The 12,619-nt window shown below is 47.0% G+C and overlaps 1 protein-coding gene across 2 annotated transcripts; it reads right to left on the bottom strand.

Annotated features, from left to right (window-relative positions):
• Window positions 1–1,155: 1,155 nt before the first annotated feature.
• Window positions 1,156–11,529, bottom strand: znf865 (zinc finger protein 865). Of its 2 annotated transcripts, XM_035182560.2 has the most exons (3): window positions 10,940–11,529; window positions 10,441–10,549; window positions 1,156–6,807 (listed from the first exon to the last, which is right to left on the bottom strand). In XM_035182560.2, the coding sequence occupies exon 3, from the start codon at window positions 6,346–6,348 to the stop codon at window positions 2,338–2,340; it is 4,011 nt and encodes a 1,336-aa protein (XP_035038451.1). In that variant the 5' UTR covers window positions 6,349–6,807; window positions 10,441–10,549; window positions 10,940–11,529; the 3' UTR covers window positions 1,156–2,337. The 2 variants fall into 2 exon arrangements, with proteins under 2 accessions (XP_035038451.1, XP_035038450.1); XM_035182559.2 differs by lacking the exon at window positions 10,441–10,549.
• Window positions 11,530–12,619: the final 1,090 nt, after the last annotated feature.

Raw genomic sequence — 12,619 nt, 5'->3', positions numbered from 1 at the left:
TATTAAGTCATCTATAAGGTATAAATATAAACTAAAATGTTGTATTGTTAAATTTGTACTATCATTAAAATCATTAAGAGATCCTGACTTATTTTTCTGCATGCTTATTGTTTATGTCAAACAAATTGTAAATAGGTGAAAAATACCCAATTGGGATAAATGCATATTTAAAAACATAAAATAAATAACAAATAAAAAACTCTTCATAAATGCCTCCTGTACTTTTCAAATAAATAAATGTTTTCTGTGATATACTTCATTATGTTTGCTGTAGCTTTTGTTTCATAAATCACACACAGTTCTGTATTTTAGAGCAAAAGCTAATTGACAAATCTAAACATTATAATAACCTAATAATGATAATAACATGATCCTATAGGAACAAGCGTCATGTGTTTGCTGTTATAATTTGACTGAGTCATAAATGAGCTGCAGCAGCTGCACTTTCCTAGAAGGAGCCGGAGCCTGAAGCTGCTCTGGTGACAGCAGCTTCAGGAATGTGTTGGTAGTAAGAGGCCGAATAGTTTGTGTCCAACACACACCAGCAGGAGAGAGTGTGTCTGTGTGTGTGTGTGTGTGTGTGTGTTGTGTTTTGGCAGCCATCATGGGAACAACAGCTTGACTCCACTAACGTGTGATTCAAGTTTCACGATCTGATTCAGATTTGAATGATTTCCCCTCTCGTTCTTTTCCTGCAGCACAGAAACAGTCATTACCTGTATGTTGTATGAGAAGGGCGCTCTCTAGTGTCCATGTGCCGGTAATGCACACTTCCACTTTAACAGAGATTGTTATGGAAATTACCAGATGCTATGACGGGTGATGAAAATGTTCTCATCGGTGGATCTTGATGTTTTTCATCATTATTTCTTTATAATTTAAAGACTGATTCTTGCGTCTTGTGTGCAAACAGGAGAGTTTATAATAAATCATACACGAGGATTGTTTGCAATAATAAAGTAATAAATCACCATTTCTTTCATTGAAATGACAATTTCTCCTTAAATTAGAGTCAGTTAAATTTTTTGTTTGAGGAAACAATGTAGGAAATTATTATTCCACGTGTTTGAATATGATTTCTTATTATTTCTGACAGACTGAGATGAAACCTTTGCGGTGGAACTTAAAAAATCTTTCAGCACGACAGCGGACGTAAACATTTCAGATTTTTTTTATTCGTTTTGAGGGTTTTCAACAACTCACTTTTTAGGCAAAGAAAAGGATAGTAATTTAGTAATAATATTACATGTTTTAGTTTTACAGAAAAAAAGAAAAACACGTCTGGACAGGACCTAAGTAATGAACTATGTGTACACGCTTTTGTTACAAAAAAGTTGGGCATAACTGCGGCGATGAGGGAGAAGGTCCGAGGGTTTCAGGGAGGGAGGAAAAAAAATATCACACTGATACATATACTCATCCCGCTGTTTTACAAAGAGCCCCCAGCTCGTTCCCTCCCACCCGTACAATACCAACAATGATAAAAGAAATGATACTTGGAGTAAAAAACAGCAAATAATCAATATATAATAAAATATAATACGAATTGTACAGTACACTCTGGTTATTTCTGTTCTCCTTTTCAAATCCTGGACACATTAACAATTTGAGTTGTTTTTCCTCATCAACACCTCTTTTTAAAAAAAACTCCACAAAAGTAGTGTACGTTAAAAACAAGGTCACCAACACTTCACTGTTTTCTCTGAACTCCTTTTTTCCTCCTTTTCAGTCACTGTCAACACTTCGGCCCGTCACGTTCACGAGGCCGAGTCCGGTCACCATTTCTGTTTTCTTCGAATGTGGTTCTATCTGAAGGGCTCGTTGCCTCAGTATAAAAAGAGAGAGATTCTCCACTGGGAGGGGGTACAGATAAACAGACAGAGCAAGAGACGAGGACTACGCTGTGTAACTGTGAGTAATGTGTAAAAATAAACTGGTACTAAAAAGGGTCCTCACTTCTACAGTAGGCATCCGATCCATATTCATGTGGAAACACTGCTAATGGGAGAAGTACAAAATTAAAAACATAAATGATGGAGGACAGTGGATGAGGTGCTACTAAAATCGTCACGTGGTCTAAAGTTCCTTCGCCTTCGGGGAAGAGGAGACAGAGTGGTTCTGATTCTGGGCTGTTTGAAGTCCGTGTTAATTTATCCACCACCTCCGCAGGAAGTGAGGATTGTTTACAGATTCATCTGCGTGGGGATGTTATGGCAGTTACACGAAACCCGCCCCCCCCCATCCTCCCTCCTGGTTGTGTTAAAAACTTGCTGCTTCTTGGATTATTTAAGAAAAATAAACATCAAAACAATCTATTCTAGAAAACTGTTTGTCTTTTTACTGACTGTACTCAGTCAGAACTGTTGATCTCTCCGGCTGGACCAGAACTGGGGCCGGCGGCGGCACCGGTGAGCGCTCAGCGTCTGACTGCTCCAGAGACGACGGAGATTTGATCTTCATCAGTCCCCAGTCCACGCTGCTGGTGCTCATCCCCCGGCAGGATAACTTGTGGCGGGCCAGCAGCAGAGGGTTCCAGAAACGGCGTCGGCATTTGCGGCACTGGAACGCAGCTTGTTTGAGGTGCTGGCCCCGGTGTTTCAAGGCTTTGTGTAACGAGCTGCTGCGTCTCCCACACACCAGGCACCGCAGTCGGGCTTGGCGGCCTGAGTTTCTTGGCGGATGCCTGATGGCGTGGTGCACCAGCAGAGCGCCGTGCTTGGCGTAGGTGGTGGTGGGGCAAATGGGGCAGGGAAAGCGCTTTATTGGGATGTCCATGGAAGTGAGGCCCGTGACTTTGACGGCGCCGCCACTCCACGACTTCACCCTCATGATGCCGCCCTTCATCCTCAGCTGAGCCAGGAGCTTCTTCTTGTTGATCTGCGCCTGTAGTCTTCCTCTTCGTTTCCTCAGAACCAGCAGCTTCTTGCGAGTGTCTTTGCTCAGCGGCACACCCACCAGCTTCCCGTCTCTCATGATGCTGTGGATCACCACGCGCTTTTTTTTCTTTTTGGGCTTTCTTGTCTGTCCTTGTCGCTTTTGGAAGTTTTTTGAGTGGTAGTGAAAAGGATGCTGCAGCTGCGGTTGTTGCGGTGGTGGCTGCTGCCCGGCGGCCCCCTGCTGCCCGGCGGCCCCCTGCTGCATGTGGGACGGCCCAGTGTAGTTGGAACCTGATCCTGAGTCGTAGAAGAGGGGCGAGTATCCGGTGGGTTGGGACTGGTTGACTCGCTGGCCGCTGCGGTCGATTCCGTGCTGGGACAACTTGTGTCGCACTAAGCTGTTGGAGTAGGCGAAGGCTTTTCCACACACCTCACAACGAAAGGACTTTTCCAGGCCGACCCCCCCGCCGTGCACGGTCTGCTGATGTGCCGTCAGGTGGAAGTAGTGGCGGAATGACTTCCAGCACACGGTGCAGGTGTACAGCCTCTGGGAGGGGGTGCCAGTGGTTGGAGACTTTTCTCCTTGGGAGCAGAAGTAGTCAGAGTTCCCCGAGTTGGCGACCTGACTGATAGCGGCCGCGGCACCTTTTACTCTCCGCCCCTGGTTGTCGATCTCCCCTTTTCTGTGCAGCTTCCCGTGTCTCACCAGGCTCTGAGCGTAGGCAAACATCTTCCCACACAGGTTGCATTTGTAGTTCTTCTGACCCGAGTGCACGGTCAGATGCTTGGTGAGGTGGAAAGGCTCGCGGAACATTTTTCCACACACGTCGCAGGAGTGAGGTTTCTCCCCGGTGTGAACGCGGGTGTGGCGTCGCAGCGTCTCCGCCCTCCTGAAGCGTTTGCCACAGATCTGACATCCATACGGCCGCTCTGAGCCATCCCCTGGCGGCGCTGGGTTCCTCCTCCTCCTGACGATGGTGCTCGGGTCCCTTTTCTCTCTGGGCTTCCTCGGCCTCCTGGGCTTTGTGTGGGGGTGGCTGGGGTGGGTTAAAGGCATGGTGGAACCGTTGAGGCTGGACGTGGACGACGGTCCACCCAAGTTACCAAACCCCAACCCCCCCAGCAGGCCTCCAATGATATCCCTCCTCTCTCCTTCCCGGCCCTCGTTGTTTATGTCACAGGAAGCCGCGGCTGCAGCGGCGATGGCCGACATCGCACTGCTGGTGACCTCATCCTCCGAATCATCCAATAGGGAGGAGAGGGGGAGGTGCGGCTGCTGCTGTGGTGGTTGTTGGTGGTGGTGATGCTGCGGTTGCTGACTTTGAGGATGGGGATGAAGAGTTGGGGCTAAAGGGGCTTTACGGAGAGTCGGGTTGGTCATGTCACTGGAGAGCGTCGTGGCTGGGGAGTACAGAGACGAAGACTGGGAGCGTCTGTACACATCCACGCCGCTGTTGTAGGGCGGCTGGTTCTGGTAGCGATTTCTGGAATAATCCGTTGCGTACTTGTCGTTCGCCATCGCCGCCCCATTGTTTGAAATGCTCTCCCTTCCTCCGCTGCCTTCCATCTTACTGCTGCTCGGGAGGGACGAGCCGCTCCCTCCGCCGCTGGCCCGGTTTTTTGAACTCCGGGGAGGTTTCCCACAGGCTCCGGAAGCAGCGTGGTTGAGAAGGGAGGTGCTCTCACGGAAACATCGTCCGCAGGCCGGGCAGCGGAACGGCTTCTCGTCGTGGATCTTCTCGTGTCTCGTGAGCGACTCTCGGCGGTTAAAGGACTTCTGGCAGATGTTGCAGCCGAAAGGCCGGTTCTCCGAGTGGGTGACGCTGTGCTGGATGAGGTGACCCCTCTTTTTAAATCTCTTTCCACACTCACCACAGCAGAAAACCCTCTCTGGGCTCGGGGAGTTACAGTCCGACTTCCTGCTTTGGCTTTCTGGTGTCAAGCCGTGGCTGCGGAGATGCCTTCGGAGGCTGGAGAGGTGGGTGAAGGTTTTACCACATTCACCACAGTGATAGAGGGGCTCTGGTTCGGTTTGGCGAGACGAACTACTACTGTGACGCTCTCTGGATTTGGACAACTGCTGGCTACCGTTGGCTACGAGCACAGAGGTGGAGTTTGAGGAAGGCGGGGCGGACGAAGAGGAGGAGACGGTGGAGGAAGACTGTTGCTGTGAGGACGGCGAGAGAAGAGATGAATGCTGCGACTCGCTTAACCCAACTCCCCCAGGTCCCCCTCCCACGAGGCCTGATGAAGGACCTTGACTGTGTCCACTCGAGTTGCCGGGGGGCTCTGATTTCCTCTGAGGCAGGTAGCCCGCCATTGCTTTCTTTCGCCTGCTCCCTCCGCTGGAAGTCGATGAGCCGTCCCCTGACTTTGAATCGTCTTTAGACAGGGACAGGTGGAGAGGAAGAGGGAGGGGGAGGCCGGCCTCTTGCTGCATTAGCGATGCTATCTGGTTGGAGGAAAGGACCGGGATGCCTTGGAAATCAAAGCCACCCAGTGGGGGTGGCTGGGGGGCCGGGTGGAGGGGGTGCGGGTGGTGAGTGTGGCTGTGTGGATGAGATAAGGCATGAGGGGTCAGCTGCTGTTGTTGCTGCTGAGGCTGCGGAGCCGAGTGGCTGTGGCTGTGGGAGGAGTGGAGGGCGGGGGGAGGCGCCAGGGCCGAGTTTGAGTCTGTGGGCCCTTGGCTGAGGCCTAAGCCCAGGTGGTTGTGAGTGCCTTGCTGGACGAGGAACTGCTCCAGGCTGCTGTTAGTGGGGACACCAGACAGGAAGTACTGGTTGGCGGCGAGCATGCAGCTGAACTGCTGGTGGAGGCTGCGGGGGTCAGACTGGCCGACTAAGGGGACCGTGGTGCTGCCAGAGGGGTTGTTTGAGGCAGAGGTGGAGGGAGTGGGTGAGGAAGAGGAGGGACCAGAGGAGGGCTGGGGGATAGAGAGACCCGGGTGCAGCGGCGGAGGTGGAGGCGCCGGTGTGACGACTCCCCCGATGACCCCCGAGCTTCCCCCACTGCCCCCGCCAAAGTCAAAACGTCCCATCCCCGAATGGAGCTGCTCCTGGGCCAGCGCCGCCTCGGCCGGGTGAAAAGGCCGCAGAAACTGGGGGTACCCCGCCGAGGAGCTGCCACTGCTACTGCTGCTCATCTTACTCGACTTCCTGGAGCTGTGAGACGAGGACTGGCTCTGGTGGGAGATGGAAGTGGGCGGGGCACCCATTTTGGCAAATAATGACGAGGAGTCTGCGAAGGCGTTGCTCCGCGAGCTCTGGAGGGATCCGAGGCCGAGGCCGGACAGGAGGCTTCCGGAGGTGTCGGCGGAGGGCTGGTGCTGCTGCTGGAGCTGCTGCTGATGCTGCAGCTGCACCTGCTGTTGGTGACTTAGTTGTCGTTCTAACCCAAGCCCTTTGAACTGATGGGCTTGGTGTCCACTTAGCATCTCTAGAATGTCCATCGGGTACTTGCTGAATTGAAACATCTTCCAACTCGGCTGTGACAAAGTGTCCCAGGGCAACAACTACCCTGTGCACTTAGTCCGTAGGTGCTGGAAACAGCAGTGAACCCTTATTAAACTAATAAGGCGTTTTTTCAGGAGGTAGAACTGTCGTGATTTCTACCACAAACTTCAAACGAGTCTCTGTAATCCACCAGAAGCCGATGCTTGAGTTTCTCACATAAATATATCAGAGGTGAGTCAAAGTCTCCATTCAAGAGTGAAGCCTCTAAGTGCTTCTGTGGGATGTTATAAAAAGGTTCATAAATAGCCAGTATACTAAATCATACTAAAAAACTGTAGTGTTCCTCTAAAGTGTTCCATAAGCGTGTGCCGACTTAAAAAATAAAAAAACCAGGTCAGCGGAGTGTGTCCGTTATTTCAGCAGAGGATGAACCGTTGCTTCACTGCCCTTCTGTCCCTTGGTGGCGTTCCTCCGGGAGCCTGAGGACAGAGAGCGAGACAAAGAAGGAATAACGTCAGAGAGCGATTCGGTGACATGACACTGAGCAGATAAACAGTTTGGCACCGTTACTCAACACTGGAGCTTTTCTTGTCTTCAGAAAAGGAACATATTTAAATCTCCAGTCCCCCGACCTCAACTGGTCTTTGGTGACCTTAAACTATCGTTTTGTTCCAACAGTGGTGAGTTTCATGCTTTTATAATTAAAAGCGTCTTTTCCCAAAGAAAAGGGTTAGTTAGTTAAACTCTGGCAAAAAGAACGAATATTATAGATAGTGTTTTTTATCTTTGATCGATTAAAACAGGATTATGACAACAACAATCAACAGGTTAAGAAAAATAAACATTTGACATAATTACTTGTTTTCTACATAATGTGTCCAGATGATCACGGCAGTCAAATCATTAACTTCGACAGGTGAAATAATTAGTTGAATAATCGATTGACAGAAAATGTATTTCTGATTATTAATCATCCATTTTTTTTTATAAATCAATAAGTCAAAACTGTTCGCGGCTGCAGCTTCTTCACCAATGTGATGATTTGCTGTTTTCCTCTGTTTGATATTATTGAAGCTGTGGGTCTGGACTATAAAATCGTGAAAAACAAGATATTTGGAGATTCCAGCTTGAAGCTCAACGCAGATTTAATAAATCTATAAAAATTACTATTTTCTGCTGCCCTTACACTGGTGAGCATAACAAACCAAAGCCAACAGAGGAAGAGAAGAGGAGCTGGAATCACCACATGACTCCTGTCCAGCTCCTGCAGGAGAACATGGCCGCCTGTCACCTCCAACACACACACACACACACACCCACACACACACACACACACACACACACACACACACACACACACACACACACACACACACACACACACACACACACACACACACACACACACACACACACACACACACACACACACACACACACACACACACACACACACACACACACACACACACACACACACACACCTAAATGCCAGATTAAATAAGAAAGAAATGGCGGCCTAATGGACAGTGTCTTTGTGTGCGAGGAGAAAACACGAGCTGCTGATAATCAACACTCCAGCTCCACAAATCCCTTCTGTCCAAAATGAAACGTGATATTTAGAGTCTGACCTTTTTAATTACCTCCACTGATTATGATCCTGTTTGGTTTCTGTGGCTCCGAGGGTTTTATAACCAATTAGGAGGAAAATGTTTTCATACAAACATGGCGCAGTAACACGATACAGCAATTCACCACCAATATAGACACTGATGCTTCCTTGTTTTATTTCTAGCGTCCGCTATCACTCGACACCAGAAGCTTGCGCTGCTTCACAACACATGAGATTGGACTTTTCAGACAAGACTTTCTATCAAATCTATCATTTCTGCTTCTAAACCAGAGTAATATTGCTTCAATGTTAAACAAAGTGAGTTCATGTCAATGCAAAACACTGTAGAACTTGTTTTAACAACAACAACAACCTTGGTGATTCATTTTCTGTCAGTAAACAAATTGGTTAGTTCATTGGTTGTTTCAGCTCAACACCAACAACACCTCCTGTCCTTCATTTGATTCAAAAAGGAGGATTCCTCAATATTTAAGTCCTACAGATTGACATTCACTCAGTTTAGTAGAGACCTGCTTTAATGCTGCATTTACTCAGGTGTGACCCAGTGACCCTGAGAGGCTTTAATCTGTATTGTTTTAATAGACATAAAAGTCTTTGTTTGCTGATATTAAAACTTCTATTTTACATTATAAACTATGCAGAATGATGTGTATTTGTGTTTATATTTGACTTCCTGTTCTGTATATTTGGTTGTTTTTGTTTTCTTCAACAAAAAAAAAGCGGTGGTTACGTCTTGACGCTGACCTTCCTCAGCTCGGCACAAACCTCTCCCCCCCGAGACCGAAACCAGAGAAGCCAAACATCCTCGCAGCTGCGTGGAGTCTGAAGCACGAACGGCGAGCGACACCGAGGGACGCATAACACGAGCTCATCGGAGATGTCGCCAAAATACCGCAGTAAAATTAAATCCCACGAGCAAACTTTAATACAGATTAACCTCCGAACTATATTAAGAATAAAATATAAAAACAGAAACCATCGAACAAATGACGCTGAGATGAGATCCTTCTGGTCACCAGCCTCACACTTTTAAAACAAAATTTATAAACTTATTTAACTCGTATAGAAGTGGCTTCTTTTCATAATCCTCAGATAAACAGATTGAAATGCACTTTTATATCCATACGTGCAAAACTATTGTGATAAATCTAGACAGTGAATAGAAATACAGAAACTCTGAGCTTCGTCTTTTTTATTTTTGAATAATCTGAATCTCATGTGAAACTGGTTTAACTTTTGCGACAGAAAATATTTAGCAAGAGGGTTTTTATTAATTTCGTGTCCACTTTGTTTGACTTTTATCAAATTGGGTTATTGTGTATTACTGGGTGAATATTATCAAAAGATGGCAAGAGCAGCGTCTTACAGTCTAATTCAATCATCAATTGGTCTGCTGAATTTTTTTTTTTTTTAAACTAATTGAAAGTTTTGTCTATAAAATACCTGTAAAACTTATTCAGTGACTGTTGGAATATCTTTAATATATCCCAAATAAGTATTCTTGATCCCTCTACTTAAAATTATATTTTCACTATTAAATGACAGCAAATGTGTTCACTTAACAAAACGCAGAAGATGTATTTGAAACATTTGAGTTAAACTTTAAAAGAAATTAAACCTTAAACTCAGTATCAGCACTGATACAACTTTATTAAATCTGCATCAGATCTCATCCTCTCAGAAACATGAGCTCATTAATCATCCTTCTGATGTAAAGTGATGTCAGCACAACTTGTTGGATCATAACTTTACTGGGTTTCTTGAACTATTTTTAACTTTAGACCCTATTTCCAGTCCCAGTAAACACTGAGTGAACGTCTCGTTAGGTAATTGTTAAACCCATTAGCTGTAATTGTTTCAGTATTTACAATATAATGGAATAATTCAGACATTTCCTTTCAGAAAATATTTGTAATAATGACTCATGAGGGTCTGTAGTATTATCGTTGTGGATTTTAAAGAGTTATAAAGTTACCTTTAGTGGACATATTACTCTGTGTTGATTCTTACTCGTCCATAAGTTGGTCTCAATGTTAAACTGATATCTATGAGTTGCACATGTAAATTCATATATTTAACATTGGTGCAGCTTGTTTGAATTTAAAGGGACTTGACTTTTAATATATAATGTGCAATAAAACAAAAGGAAATAAGCGATAAATCAGATGTCAAATTACTTGTTGGGTATTTTCAGGTTCAGCTGTTGCAGTTTGCAGTTTATGTCTCAATCATATTGAATATGTATAATTCCTTAGTTTCCTGCAGCAGCAGCAGGTTGTGCAGACGAGGATCAGATGATGCAGATCTGGTTGTGAAACCTGCTGCAGACACACGAGTTGTTTAGAGTCGGAGCTGCTTCCTCACAGAGTCCGAAGCGACACTCTGCTCCTCATCAAAGCCTCGTCACTCACGATGTGTGACTTAGTGGAGACACTGAGATTCATGAACCTCGCACCGTGTTGTGATGTTTGTGTCTCACCGGCTGATGCGGAGCTCGTCCGCCGGACCTCGGCTGCGTGTGTCCGGGAGGGAGACGCGGGATCTGTCCGCCTTCTCCGCCACAACCCGGAGACTTCGGGCCGACAGGTCTGAAACAGAAGCCCCGATGTCCGAGCAGGTTGGACGGGGACAAACTACCGTTACCACACGGTGACCAGGGTCTGTTAGCATCCGTCCATCAGCTGCAGCACGGAGGCTCCTCTAATGCACCGAGACCTCGTGCACACTGGGGGGTGTGAACACGCGCACACACACACGGAGCTCCGAGTGAAGCAGCAAACACACACATCTGAGTTAAACTGTTTATAAAAAAACACACAAACCGACCCACACGGATGCGTCCCGGTTCGTTAGCACCGCGCTAGCAGCGTTAGCCCAGCGGCTAGCAGCGCTTAGCCCAGCAGCTAGCTCACCAGCTAACAGCCCCCCTGCTGTAAAACGGCTCGTTTTAGTTTTAATTTAGTTTTGATTTTATTTACCGTGCAACCGGTGACGTGTGTGCGGGGGAGAAGCTCAGAAACACGGCGCCGAGAGACTAACAACATGGAGGAGCTCCGTGGGAGCGGGGGAGCTGCTGCCTGTCCGCGGGGCCTTTTTCACCATCCATGGAAAAACACAGAAGGGCCTGGCTCCGGCTCCGGCTCTGCCTCCGCGTCCGTCCCGCTAACACGGACCGCTTCCGCTGCTCCGGCCCCCAGCCTCCATCCTCCGCCGCCGCCGCCTCGCTGCTCCTTCACGGCTCCTCTTCGCTCCAGCGGCGCCTTTGTTTGGTTCCCGTCGCGGTTTCCCCTCTCCGGGCCTCTGCTGCCTGGTTTCCGGCCCGTGTCGGTCCTCGGTGTCCCCCCGCGTACACGACGGCTCCTCGGATGCTGCTGGCGTTAAAATGGTAGTTTCCTGTCTGCATAATGGTTCCGGGTAGCGCCAGCAGCAGGTCGGTCAGTCCGGCCGACACCTCACCACCGCCCCGCTCACATGCACCTCTGCCCCGTGAGAGAAATATGGATCCGTCTGTGCAGCGCGACGCGCGTGAACATGCTGTGTGTGTGTGTGCGTGCACGTGCGTGTGTGTGTAGGCATGAATGCGCTCCATTAGAAACCACTGAGCATCATTAAGGCCCCTGTCAGTGTGTGTTTGCACGAGTGTGTGTGTGTGTGTGAATGTGTGTGTTTTCACACTAAGTGTGTGAAATGTTAATTAGTCAATTAAAGATATCATTACGGCGCGTGCTGCATAACATCACAGTGTGTGTGTGTGTGTGTGTGTGTGTGTGCATGTGTGTTTGTGTGTGTGTGTGTGTGTGTGTCATGCACGTGCTGCTGGTGACTCAATTTACATTCAATTAAACTTACAGTAGTGTTTCTGCAGTGTGTGTGTTCCTGTACTTATATCTCTGTGAGGACCAGAAGCATAGACCCTGCAGAGTGAGGACATTTAGACCTGTCCTCACTTCTTCATAGGACCTAAGACTTTAGGGTTAGGATTAAGGTTAGGATTAAGGTTAGGATTAGGATTTAGTTTGGATGGTAAAGGTTCGGGTGAGGGGCTAGGGAATGCATTATGTCAATGAGTGTCCTCACTAAGATACAAGTGTGTGTGCGTGTGTTTGGTGCAGGTATTACTTATGTTGTGGGGACCTAAATCTGTTAACCCTCTCATTATGGGGGCTTGTCGTCCTGATGGGGACAAAAACATTGAATAATAACGTATATGGTTAAATTTGAACATGTATGTTGTATTATGTAACACGCTCAACATGTTTTAAGGTTAGATTAAGGTCAGAGTTTAGGATATTAGTTCAGTACGTAGTAACTATGGTTAAGGTTAGAGTAAGTCATCAGGAAATCAATGTAATGTCCTCTGAAGTCATGGAGACACAACTTTCTTTGTGTTTTAGAGACAAAAACAGAGACAAATTGACTCTGCATGTGTTTTTCTTTTCATATACACACATTTCAAGTAATACAACCTGTTGGAGGATATACAGTATAAGGCAATATATAAACATAGTATAAATATAGCACTTATTATTATAATACATATATTTTGTGAAGAACCGATGAATAAACAAAGTGTGACTAAAAGCTCAGTAAGACAATTAAAGGGTCATTTCACCAATTAACAGATTCAAACTACACATAATTTCATGTATTCATCCTGA

Source organism: Hippoglossus stenolepis, chromosome 17 (assembly GCF_022539355.2).
Source record: "Hippoglossus stenolepis isolate QCI-W04-F060 chromosome 17, HSTE1.2, whole genome shotgun sequence".
Lineage (NCBI taxonomy): Eukaryota > Metazoa > Chordata > Actinopteri > Pleuronectiformes > Pleuronectidae > Hippoglossus > Hippoglossus stenolepis.
Note: the sequence above shows the minus strand (reverse complement) of the source record. Positions and strands in the feature narration are given on the sequence as shown.